The 13,841-nt window shown below is 40.6% G+C and overlaps 1 protein-coding gene across 3 annotated transcripts in view; it reads left to right on the top strand.

Annotated features, from left to right (window-relative positions):
• Window positions 1-1,852: 1,852 nt before the first annotated feature.
• The window catches only part of LOC126284413 (protein abnormal spindle-like), a 193,522-nt gene continuing 181,533 nt past the window's right edge, over window positions 1,853-13,841 (top strand). For 2 of the 3 annotated variants that reach the window (XM_049983328.1, XM_049983329.1), the window contains exon 1: window positions 1,897-2,022. In XM_049983328.1, the coding sequence (XP_049839285.1) occupies window positions 2,002-2,022 (21 nt within the window). In that variant the 5' untranslated portion in view covers window positions 1,897-2,001. Of the gene's footprint in view, window positions 2,023-13,841 lie in introns of all 3 variants that reach the window. The other variant, XM_049983327.1, reaches the window with a different exon arrangement.

Below are 13,841 nucleotides of genomic sequence, written 5' to 3' on the forward strand. Positions count from 1 at the left end.
ACTTGCCATTTATTCTGAAATAGAAAATTTGCCTAAATTTAAAGTGAAACTAAAGGAGTACTTTCTTGACCACAGCTTCTATTCTGTTTATGATTTTTTAGAGCACCAGGAAAATACAGTGTAATTCTTCACATATTTTTTCTTAACCATACTATTCTTTCAATCATCTTACTGTCTTTCTAATAATGTTACCATTATTCAACTTGTACTGACTATTTTTCTAAATCGCAGGTATGTATAAACTTGTATATAGTATATCAGACCTGACTTATCATATAACGTCTGTATAAACAATGTACTTAATCACCATTTACAGGATGAATAAAGAAATACAGATACAATATAGTCCTTGTACCATGAGCTGAAAGACTTTTCCAAAGCAAAACCACAGCAAAGACGATTGTGATGCAGAGTCGTTCAATAGTGCTTCTGGTTTCATGACATTCTTAATAAAAAGCAACTCTTTTTCCTGCTTTGTCATATGTTGACCACCTCTATCCTCTTGTGCGTGATATTAGTATGTGCAATGCTGAAATCAAGAAGACAATCAGTTTGTTGAGCGATATGTGATTGGAAAAAAATGTGACCTCATCTACTAAAAGCTGTATAAAGAAAGTTAACAGTGAAATAAGTGTAGTGAGTGTGACTTCCAGTCGCTTAAGATGTTGCTGATGTCATCTGAAATCATAGGTAACATGATAGTGCAAATGGAAATGCGTTTTGGAATTTTTCAGACTATTCAGTCTGTAGAGTTGCTTGATAGGAATCAGGTAGGAAATTAAAATAAAGGTTCCCAACAATGAAATTGAAAGGCTTTCTCACAATTTACCCATTCTTCAGCAAAGAACAAGTGGAAAATGAACTAGGAAACATTTATATTGACAAACATAAATATATATCACCAGCACACTTTATATTTTTAGCGACCAATAATATTCAATTGAAAATTACCTTCGCCATTCAATGACAAATGAAAGGGCAAGTTCTCTCTGCGTAACTGCCATGGAAAAGAAACTTGGTTAAACAAGCTAGAAGTGACCAGAAATTTAGTGACTGACAACTTACTGAGAACTGACAACTATCAAAAAGAATTAAAGCATCAATCTCGTGTACAAAAAGGTATAAGATAAGCTACCCACAAATGAGCCATTAGCTCTGCCACTGTGGAAAACTGAGAGGTCTGTCATCAGATAAACTAATGAGGTTCTGTACGAAATAGAATTGAACTTTTACGACGATAAGAATGCTTAAATGTGTTTGTAAATGTGATAAAAGTATCGACAAACACCGTTTTCACTGTAACATTCACTAAATGCAAGACAGATAGTGGTGAAACTGGAAAAAGTGATAATATACTGCAATGTCTTTCCCAGTGTAGAATAATTGCAAATACAACTAATATCAGGAATGTATTTCAACAATATTTATTTCAGTCTGTTACACTTATGAAATCTTTCATGTCGACAATCACTGATCTACAAGTTTCAAGTGCTTTATTTGCTTCGAAATTTTAAATATTAGGCTATGCAGAGCTTTTGCGTGAATGACTCATTTCCAACAAACGAAGCGGTCTTGTTACACTGGACTGGAATTGTTTTCCTGAAATGTATGTCATTCTTTGCAACAAAGTGTGCTATCAGATATCCCACACTTTCAAAATTGGAGAATGATATCCTAGTGAAGACGGAAACTAGCAAATTTTCCGTATTTTTATGTGCATACCTCCAGCTCTACGCAAATTGTGTAGACATTGCTGGTCGGAGACTATTATGTGTAGCGTGTTGGTACATAGTTTGAATTAAGCTGCCGGTAGTTTCAGTTTTAATTCCGCTTTCTGCGTATAGACGTCGCTGGTCAGAGACTACTATGTGTAGCGTGTTGGTACGTAGTTTGAATTGTACTGCCGGTAGTTTAAGTTATAACGCCCCTTTGTGCATCATAGTGACTGGTTTATGTTATTGTTTGAGAACCTAATGTGTTTTGTGAATTGACCTTTTGAAAATGACTTCAACTGCATTTCAGGTTAGTTTTAAAACTGTAGTAAAATCTTAAGAGAGAAAATATTCCAAGATTCGTCAGTTAAGAAATATTGTAAGGAAATTTGTAACCGAAGTTACTTTAATTGACAGGTAGCGAACTGATTCATACAAGTGCTTTACACTGATTTGTATTCAGTTGATATTGTAGCATTGTCATTCGTTTATATATTTATTAGTAGTTTGCGCCTGCGCCCATTTTCAGTAGTCGTTATGTACTAGCTTCCAGTTGCTAATCATTTTGACTTAATACTCACATCGTGAGGGATGTAATTGTTCAGAGGACGCAGGAGTAGTAATCATTGCCATTCCCTGATCAGATCTGCCTTTATATATGCCTTGTCGAGGTGTCACTTGTTTTTACCTGACAGAAAAGCCAATACAAATTAGTGAAGACACTTCTTATTTCAAGATTTACCCATAATCCTCCATACACTTCTTTTTCAGTCTCCCTATATTCTACTGCTGCATGTAACGTTAATTGCAATAATTGTTATTTTTCGACACAAACAAAATGATTAAATTTTTTTTTGGTCAACATTTTCTCCACAAATTTGTGCCTGATGCTTACAGCAACATGCAGGAATAGATTTGTCTACCCCCACCTTTTGGAGCTGTAATATTAATTCAAATATGCATCCATGTATTGGTCGAAATAATGGCGTCTATAATTTGTTTACTTTCCGTATTTAATAAATAGTGACAAGATAGGGTGGTATGATTTGTTTTGATATGCTGGTGACCTAATAAAAGTCTGTCTTGACATCATATGTCGTATGGATATCAGAATTAAGTTTGTACTTCTAAGCTGATCTGTATTCCTGATTTAGGGCAGTCAGCCCTTGTTCATGGACTAGAAGGAACATGTTTATTGTATTTCCAATGGTAATGTAATGTCATAGTAATAGTAGTAGCAATATATTCACCGAAGAATCGTTTTGCAATGATATAGAACTGGATATGCTCTGTTTTATGAATATAAACACAGGTGTTTAATGAGAATGACCAGATTGCCCACTATGATTTTTTTGAGGGAGCCATTCTGGCATTTGCCTGATAACGTGATTTAGGAAAGCCTAAGCCAGGATAGCTTGATAGGCTGTGCTGTAACAAATGCACATCTCATTTAATTATACCTAATGTACAATGCACTTAGGTTTTTACTTAACTGCAAGAAGTTGGATTAATAAGGTGAACATTAATTACACACAGCTCATTTAGTCTTCAGACACTTGTTGCTCTGTGTGTGCACACACAAACACCTGTGTATGTGACCTCTGAACAACCATAGACCCGTGTCCTCTCTCCTTTTTGATGAGTGAGATGCTGAGTTCAGGAAAATGGTAAGACATTAGTATTACCCTCTACCTGCTTAGATGCACGAATTTCCAGTAAAAAGCATTAGGCTTAGGCCTACATTGTGGGTGTACATTATAAAGGTAGGTAGATGTCATTCCTGTTTTAATAACACATATACATGTAGTATATGTATTTTTAAAAGCTATAGTTCGACTTTCTTTTCAAATAAATGTATGCCAGTTCTTTCATCTTGCTGGGCAAATTATCATTTCAGTCTATGATAGAAAATGTGGTGCAGAGTTTTTTGTTGGTAAATGCAAGTCCAAATTGGCTCTTGTTTCATGATTGTGTATAATAGACTTGTGACCTACAAGGAGTTGGTTTTTGTGCTGTGCACAACAGACTGATGAACTCACTTGCTGCTGTATGGTTCCTTACAATGAAGCTCACTTCTGCTTATTGTTACTCTTATTGTCATTTTCTGCAGTATGAAAATAATATCCAGGTTTAGTGTATTTGGCCCCCATGAAAAATATCCCATACCAGATGTCATTGTCTTTGCATGTTCATTCAAAGTCAGCTGGCAATTAATATCCACTCTTACGGACTTTATGCTTGCAGAACTGCTTAGGCCACTAGGTGGTTTAGTTATGTCCAATGTGACAATTATTTTCCCTGTTACAGCTGAATTTTTTGTTATTTCTTTTATTTATGTTCAGTACAATTGCTTGGTATTAAAGTGACAACTCTCAATCAAAATAGCCGGCTCATTTGTACACCCTGATTTAGTTTTATACTCTGCAAGTAACTATAAAGTTGCCAGAAAAAGTACTGTTTGTTGTGATTGAATGGAGTGAAGAAATGTCATTACATCAATGCAGTCAGCTATTCTAATTTGAGACTTTGTGAACAATACCCAAGTTGGTGAAGTGCAGTGGTATTCCCATCCAGAAAATGGTCCTTCGAAATTTAAAACTAGCTTAATCCCATGGCTGCTCCTGACACGGTAACTTGTCATGATCTGTCTCTCTCCAGGTGTTTCTGATGAGTTTGTGTGCCTTCTTTGTGTTCCTTTGCCACTATTGACATGTCAACTGGGCTTCCTTGCTGAGTGCTAGTGGTGGGCATCGCTTCCGTTATCCCCATAGGTGCACCACAACTCCAACATCGGAATGCTGTTGACGAGTTCACATGTACAGTGAAATTCCTACCCCATATCTCAGTAGCTTTTCAAAGACCTGGCATCAAGCTGTGTTGGAATACTTTATCTTTTATATCACTTTGTGGCATTATACTTTGCTTTGTTTTACTGTCCATTAGGATTGGCATCAGTGTTTTTCTCATCTTTTTCACAAAGGAAGGCATTGTTGGTTGCACTGAGAAAGAGGTCATAGAGATACTTTTGAAGAGTGACAGTAAATATCAATTACTCATTGTTAATATAAGTGATAATGCCCCCCATAGATTCTGAAAGCAATAGTTGTAAACTGTCTGACAGTAGGTTTAACACTAGTCTTGTGTTTGAGAAAGATATCTAATAAAACAATGGAAAGTGGAGGTTGGAATAGCAGTATTATGAAAAGGATAATTGTTACTCACAAAGGTGTTATGTTTAGTTACGCACAGGCACAACTAAAAGAATGTTACACATTGAGTTTTTGGCTAAAGCCATCTTCAGAAAAGAAAAAGTACATTCTCACAAGCAAGCACACCACATGCGCACGTTGCCTTTACTTCCGCCTGTTCCAACTAGCATACAGTGCAATGTCGCGAGGCTGTGGGTGAGGTGGATGGAATGGAAAAGTTTGTTCAGGTATATAAATTCCTCTGAATCCAGAAAGTCTAGAAGTAACAAATTTTAGAGTGACAGGCAGAGATACAGCAGAGCTTACTGCAGAATATTCAGCACTGAGTTAGGCAGGCTGCTCAAGCAAACCCAGTCCAGACAAACCCCAATATACACATACTACTTTACACAGAGAGATACATTGTAATAATGATGCAGCTCTCGACTTGGCATGTAACAAGCACATCTGCAGCAGCTTACGGGTTCCCCTCCTGATTCAGGACTTGTGTGGTTTCCTTAACATCCCATCCAGTCCTTAGTGTAATTCCTCCTTGTTTACTCCTTTTCAGTAAGCCTTATCAGGTGTTTAAGATTGGCATCATTATAAAATAAATTTATTAGTAAGTGTATTACTGGATTTGATCCAGGAAAAAAAAAAATGAAATTCAGAACCAGAGTCTTGTTGTGAATTATGAAGTAAAGAGTAGATGTACTCCTTGACTGCATTACATTTAAAATGAGGGTTACATTATTTCTCTCTAACTTAATTGAAAAGTAGGTGGCATTAGTGCATTAAAATTTTCAGTTGCAGATATGTGTGATTGCACTTTCAGTAATCACTATTATGTTACAATGAGTTATGCTGTACAGCACACCTTGGTCTCCAGGTGAAATGGCAATTGGTTGTTGTGCTATTGACAAACCAGAAATGTCAGTGTTCATCATTATTTTAGTTTTTCACCTGGAATGTGAAAGCAGATGCATTGTTTGAATCTGCTTCATGTTGCTCATTACTTTATCTAGTGTAATGGAAGCTGCAGTAATTTAAATATTCAGGCCACCTTGTATCACTAAGAAACTGCTCCATAATAATGCAAGGTAGTAAGTAGTAATTTTAAGCAGTATTTTTGGTTTAGGAGCTAGTATGACAGAAGGAAGATGTAATGTGAAACACTATGATGCTTGCTAAGATGTAACTTTGCTTCTGAACTGGCATACTGTATTAACAAATATAAAAATATCTTGCAGCAAAAGAATGACATTTTAATAGCTACTCAGAAAATTCTCAACAGGAACTGTATTAAACATAAGGAGAATCAATTTTCAACTATGAATATGGGGTTCACTTCTATTATTGTCTCAGAATTAGTTATTTTCAGATATTCTTTTGTTGAATTTCTCCTTTGTGTTAAAACAAGACAGATTTTGCATCTTCATTAACAGCTTTTTATCAGGTTGAATAGATGGGGTGGAGATAGAGGAATTATGGGACGGAAGGTAGAAATAAGAGATGAAACACAAAATGAATATTTTTATTGAACGGTGGTTGGAGATGTGGGGTAGAGAAGGATCTTGTGGTAGATACCTGTGGTAAACATGATTTCTGATGTGTGCAAAATTTCCTAATACTTTAGAGTGCTTGTTTCTTAAATTGTGTTGCATGTCTTTGATGATATCATTATTGTGGACAGGACAGAACAATTTGGCAACATCAAATTTTTGTCACAAATGATTGTGGAGGACAGTCCAAGAAAGTTGCATTCAATGTAGTGGAACGATACTTCATCACAAAATAAAATGTGGGGGGGGGGGGGGGGTTCACTGGCCCCTAAGGGGGCTCTGCCACTCTTTGGCGAGTTCGTGCTTGGCTACCACAGGGCCTTTGCAGCATCTTTTCTTTTCTGTGCTGCATGTCTGCCCACTTTCTATTCCTTTTCCCCTCCATTGGGTAACATATGTAGGGGGTTTTTGTTAATATGCTCCGCATTTTCAATAGCTGACATCAGCACAGTTGCACCACTATTTTTTGTTGTTTTTTTCTTTCTTTGTTCACCTTTTCCTATCCTTCATCTGCTTCGGCATTTTAGGTTCGTCTTTTTCTTCTTCTTTCTCCCTGTGCACTCCTGAAGTCCAACCCATGCCTCAGACGTATAACAGATGACTGGGTAACTAAATATGAAGGTAGTATCCATTCCTGAAAGAACAGATACATTGAAAATGTATGCCCAGACTGGGACTCGAACCTGGAATCTTCTGCTTACATGGCAGATGCTCTGTCCATCTGAGCCACTGAAGGCATAGAGGATAGTGCGCCTGCATGGTCATCAATGGTATCTGTTCTTTCGGGAACAGATACTACCTTCATATATAGTTAAAATATGGCTACCCGGCCATTTACCTTCTTGTGTGAACCACACGCTATGCCCCATTTTGTACGGGACTTGGTAGATTAATCTGCCATGAGTAATGAGTGTTATGGGCAAACATCTATTAGGTGCACTATGAATGTAGTGGTGTGGACATGTTGGGAATGTGGGTCTCATGAGGAACGTGCAAGGGATAAGTCCTGCAGGTTCACTATCCTCTGTGCCCTCGGTGGCTCAGATGGATAGAGCATCTGCCATGTAGGCAGGAGATCCTAGGTTCGAGTCCTGGTCGATGCGCACATTTTCAGCATGGCCCCAAAGATGTATATTAACGTCTGTTCGCAGCTAGGGTGTTCATTTAATTATCATTTGACTGAGTGACACTTAATTCCCAGTCCAGATCGACAGGTAGGTTTCGCACGTATCCCCTGGTACAGGCCAGGCCCAGGGAGGGTTGAATGCTTCGGGTGCTACCTTCCTAAATTGCTGATTGGTCCCTCTGTCAGGTGTTCGGCATGTGCAGCCTGAGGTGTGAACAATTGCCTAACAGTCAACTTCTACCAAACATGAATGGAGTGAAGCTCCTGATTCAAAGACCCTTCCAGCTGCACCACAGTTCCTCGTGGTTTCATGTACTGAAGATGGTCAGTTCTTTGCAGTGGTAAATCCATTTATTATTCAGAAAGATTTTGTTGCAGTTGATGGTCCTGTGACATCCTGCTCTCGTTTATGCAATGGCAACTTCCTTTCGGAGAATACTTCTGATTCTGAAGCCGAACAATTGCTTGCCACTTCGCTTGTCCACAGCTATCCTGTTCATATTGAGGCCCATAGAACTATGAATTCTTCCTGTGTGTTGTTTACGCTAGGATGCTTTAGGTTCTGAACGAGGCAGAAATCTAAATGTACCTCTCTGATGAGGGTGTCATTGCAGTCCATTGGGTGATGAAAAAGGTCGATGCCTCCTTAACGCCCACATGCACTCTTTTTCTCACTTTTGACAGAGTGGTGCTTCCATCCGAGATAAAAGCAGGCTATGGCGTTATTGCAGTCCGACCTTACATTCCGAACCCAGTGTGCTGCTACCAGTGTCATCGTTTTAACTTCACTTCAATATCCTGTTGACACCTGACCAAATGTGTAAAGTGTGGTAGGGATGCTAATGAGAATGATTGTCTGCTTCCTTCTCCCCACTGTATCAACTGCAGTGGCAACCGTACTGCCTCCCCGCAAGACAGTCCTGTGTATTTTGATGAGTGCCCAGTCCAGGACATGCAGCCATGCAACCTTAAATTCAGCACTGCGGTTGTGAAATTGCCCAGTGTCCTGGTAGCATCACTGTGTCCTCGTACAGCTGTGCAACAAGCCATCAAATTTTTGCCTTGCAGTGCGAATTGTCCTGCTACACAACTAGCAGGCCAGGAAGGTCAGAAGGAATAGTCCTTTGAAGACTTTCTTCATCACTCCTGACAACAAACATCTGAGTCTTCCTCTACCAACTGGAAGGTCTTCAAGAAGTCAAAGGCTAACAGTCTTCGCCTTTGCTGACTCTCAGATCCTCTTCGACGGAGTTGTCAAGCAATACCCTCGCCCAGCCGACTTCCATGTAGCTGGTTCGCACCACCAATCGTTTTTCTCCTCTGGCCTGCACAGATTGATACAGACAGAATGCTGATGCCTATGTAGATCTCATGGAGCAGAATCCTCCAGCCTCTGTGTCCTGTAACAGTGAGTCTTTGAAGGCTGGCACTCGGCAGCTGCCGAGGTGACACCCCTTCATTTTATCCCTCCTCCCCTTTCCTCGTTATGACTCTCTTTTAATGGAATGTTTATGACCTTTCATCAAACAGACTATTTACAGTTGCTCTTAGAATTGCGGCGTCCACTCATTCTCTGCCTTCAGGAAACAAAATTGTGACCACTTTAAGCACTCTGATTTTATTACCGGTCCGTTTTGACATTCTTCTGAGATGGCATTTCATCTCATGGTGGAGTAATGCTGCTCATATGGGTTGACGTTCATAGTCCGTCCATTTCTCTGACTACCCAGCTCTAAGCTGTTGCCGTTTGCCTTTTCCTTCCTCACATGACCTTTTCCCTTAGTATCATTTACATCCCTCCGCCATTCGATGTCACCAGGCCAGACTTCCTCCTGCTGCCTCATCCCTTTCTCCTGGTTTGTGACTTCAATGTGCACCATCTCCTTTGGGGTCTCCCAGAACCTGCCCTCTTGGCTGACCTTCTCAATCATCTTATCCTCCTCTGCCTTAATACAGGAGCACCCACATTCCTTTCAGACGCCAAGCGTACGTATTCCCATTTGGACCTATCCTTTTGTAGTGCCCAGCTTGCCCATCATCTCGAGTGGTCCATTGTCTGGCAGGAAACGAGGCCGCTCACTGATGCTGCTGCTGAGGCTGCAGTCCTCATACCTCAGTCCGCTAGTTCTTACATTACCATCTCTGTGTTGCCTTCTGTTTGCAGGTGGTGTCACTTTGGTGTCACCACAGGTGCTCCCTTCATGATAACAAGCTCTGGGTTATTAAGCCTCTCTGAGGCCCAGATGACCTCTCGGCTTTCTCACTGTGAGGAGATCATTTAAGCTATGTTGTGTATTGAGCGCTGTCTTTTCAGCCATCACTGTTTATCAAGTGAGGTTCCCCCACCACTTTGTGCTTATTGCTCTCAACCTTTGACAGTCCACCATTTTCTGGCAGATTGCCCCCTCCCCCCTTTTTTTAACCATTTACCTTCTCATTTGTGCTTGCCGTCTGATTTATCAGCCATTTTAGTGAACGACACATGGGGCTTCGACCGTGTTTTACTTTTTATCTGTCTTAGCAATATGGTGAAGGAAATTCAATTTTTAATTCAGAACCTCTCTCTCTATGGTGTATTTATAGGCCTTTTTCCACGTCCCTGCTTTTAGCTGTCTTCTCTTCTGTCAATTGGAACTGACCTGTAGTCATTTTTAACTCCTGTATTTGTCTGTGTGTTCTACTGTTCTGACATTGGCATGTATGACCATGGTTGTTTTTGCATTTTAAAACAAACAAAACAAGTGCCTTTGGCAGAAGCTGTTGGGGAGAATTTTACTCTTTTAAACACTGTATGTACATTCAAAGAATGTAATTCTCCTGGTGTACTTACAACGTAATAGTTCATGGATAAACGAGCAGGCATCAGCATCCAACAGGCACAGTATTTTGGCAAGTGACCATAAAGTGCATTGATGAACTAACCATCTTGTGCTTTCAGGTTTTGCCCCCTCCCTTTAATCTGCTGTCTGCACTCATTATAATATCCTGCCCCCATTCCCCCATTTTACATGGTGCTCGATGTTTCTGGAGAATTCTTTATATCTTTTCAGGTAACGTGTCACAAAAAGGAATAGATGCAGTGTCCACATTGTCCTGAGGTTCCTCCTATTTCCACTGGTTGTGTAGTGGGTATAGGACATAGGCCTCTCTGAATTTGCCACTTTTTGTTTGCGGAAAAGTTTGTTTAAACTTGATATTGAAAGATAATTGAAATGTAGACTCCTTTTATCAGAGGGTCTTTACAAGATTCCTTAGAACTTACTGGCCAGAAATTTGACACAGACCACCAGTCTTTCTAGGTATGTCTTGATGTTGACATACTTTCTTTTCAACAGTGGCCACTAGAAGCAGAAAGGAGTAGCTGTGAGTAGTTCACTTTAACCAGATGGAACATTTCACGGAGGAAGCCCTGGAATCAGACCAGTGGAAACATACTGCCCGATGTGTAGAAAAATCATTTATCATATGGCTGCATGAAGGAGACAGTGCGGATGACTTACTCATACATCGCAGCTCGATGCACCAGAATGTCAATTTTACCATGGATGTCAAAATCGATGGAGTGCTCCATCTATGGATGTTCTGGTTAAAAGAATGGGCAGCATGTTGTGCCACAGTGTGAAATGGAAGAAGGCACATATCAAGAGCCATTGCCCAGCACAGAGTAATAGTGTGTTCAAAACATTGGTACAGTTCATTCACACCATCTCTGGCGTAAACATTTGAGGACAGTTTTACAGAATAATGGTTACAAGGAGGAGAAAATTTGGAGAGCACTTTTCCCTACACCGACTGCGTTCTCAGTGGAAGATGCGGCTATTCTATTTATTCCTTTTTATGGCACATTACCAGGAGAAAAAGGATGAATTTTCTGGGTACACAAAGTGGAGAGTGTCTTCCGCTCACCAGGTAAAACATGGTCACTGGTTGGTAGTGTCAAAGACAACTTTAATTAAAGAAATTAGGCATCTGTTGGACACCCTGCCAATGTGGCAAGACATAAGTAGGTCATATTAAGCATACTGTTGAAGGTAGTTGCCCAGAACACCAACAGGACACCAAATTGCAGCAGCCAAACAAGACGACAGTCACAGAACATCTCCTACCAGAACTATGCGAAATGGACGGTGACTGTACTAAGTTTCTGACACTGATGTGTAACTGCAGAGGCTGTGGCATTAAAGAATGTACAAAGATTCGAGTAAGTGAATTGATCAGTCATGTTTCTGACACTGATGTGTAACTGCAGAGGCTGTGGCATTAATGTATGTACAAAGATTCGAGTAAGTGAATTGATCAGTCATGTTTCTGACACTGATGTGTAACTGCAGAGGCTGTGGCATTAAAGAATGTACAAAGATTCGAGTAAGTGAATTGATCAGTCATGGTAGCAGCCACATCTAAGGCCTGGGAACCCCTAATTACTCTGATTAAGAAGAGGAAGGATATGCCACACAACAAACTGCCTTTGAGTCAGGCAGAGGAATAGCAGAGGTTTTGCCAGCACTTGTACATGGGTGTGAAGCAGGGCTGGAGCAATGTGGTGGTGGAAGGAGTGGGGGAGGAGATGTTTGGTGTGAATGGTGGTTATGACTGGTCAGAGAGGGGAGAGGGTAAAAAGAGAGAAGTGCCGTGCCAGTTCTCAAGCAGTCAGTTCATAAGTGTCCCTGATGATGGCAATATGGTCACCCCCTGAAATAAGGTGCTCATTGAAAACTGACATTGGGCCATTGACTAATGTACTATTTCATCAGAAATGACATACTTCGCACAGAATATAAACTAAATGTAGGAAAAACTAACATGAAAATGATGGGTAGAATTGAAAACAGGTGTGCCCAACACGAAAGTTGGGAATGGAATAGTGGTAAGCCTGAAAGAACGATCCTATGCGGAATGAATAATAATGCAAGATGGCCAAACCAAGGACGATCAAAGAAATAGATTGGTTCAGGCTAAGAGCTTTCGCATGTAAGAGTGTGCTACTGATACAAAGTATTGCATTTATGGAGCACAGTAATAAGGAGCTAAAATTCCCTCATTGGAAATTCGGAAGTTGTGAAACTGGAAGTATGTAAAAAGTGGTCGTTTGTTTGTTATGAAACCTAGTGACCATATATTGGCATTCGTCAGTAAGGCAGCAGCCACCACTAAGAGAGAGCACAGGGAAGTAACCGATTTTGAGACATTTTACGAGTTCCTAACCAGAAGCGAATTATATAGTTGCATCTGTATGCTTTGGTAGTTCAGTTTTTGAATATCTGCATGTTAATTTAATATTTAATAGACACACTTCTCACATTTTTGTCAGTGTCTACAATAGCCTAGTGTTTCATAGCCTATGTCGATAGTCATTTGTTTGCCACTGTAATGTAGCTTTCTGCCATCTTTTGTGTGAAGAGGGATTGTGATCACTGTGTGCAGATGTGAACTGTATTGGTGACACTTCGCTCTCAGCTCTAGGCTGTGTTGGCTTTCATCACACAGCTTGATACTGCATTGGCTTATCAACACTGTTATGGTCCAGCCATGTGGATCCAGCAGACATCTAGCAGAACCCATGAGTCTGCCGATTGGTCTACATCAGCGTGGCCAGTCCAGTTACTGCTTGGTCGAATGGGAGGTTACCTCGGGGTGTAGAAGGCTGCAAAAGACTTCCCAGGGAGGGGGCGCAAGACCTCCCCCGTTAGTCTAACAAACAGGTTCCAGGTGCTATCTGTAGATGACATTGTCCCTCAGCCAGATGCAGTTGCTTGTCCTGTTTCAGAGGAAACCTCTGTCTGCAATATCTGGATAACCAAAGAGGGTGGAGTTATTGCTTGCTGGGAGTTCCAACATGAGACGTACTATGGAGTCTTGTAGGGACGTAGCTGCCAAGGTGGTGAAAAAGGCCAATGTGCATATTGGGTGGAGTCATTGCAGACGAAGTATGGGTGCTTTAGGATGCCATGAAGAGCAGTTGCAGGTGGTGGATCATGTCAATACCAACAGTGTGTGTCGTTCTGTATCAGAAGAGGCTCTCTTTGGATCTTTGGTTTTGAGCAGCTGTCAGAAGTGGTAAAGGCTGCTAGTCTTGCTTGCGAGATGAAAGCAGAGCTCACCACATGCAGCATAGTTGATAGGATGGATTGCAGACCTCTGGTATGTAGGTGATTGGAGGGTCCGAATGAGAGGCTCAGATGGTCCTGCGACCATGTAGGCTGCAGAGTCCTCGACTTGGACCACAATGTTGTGGGGTTTTGGGTTCCACTAA

This window comes from Schistocerca gregaria, chromosome 8 (assembly GCF_023897955.1).
Source record: "Schistocerca gregaria isolate iqSchGreg1 chromosome 8, iqSchGreg1.2, whole genome shotgun sequence".
In the NCBI taxonomy this organism is placed as follows: domain Eukaryota; kingdom Metazoa; phylum Arthropoda; class Insecta; order Orthoptera; family Acrididae; genus Schistocerca; species Schistocerca gregaria.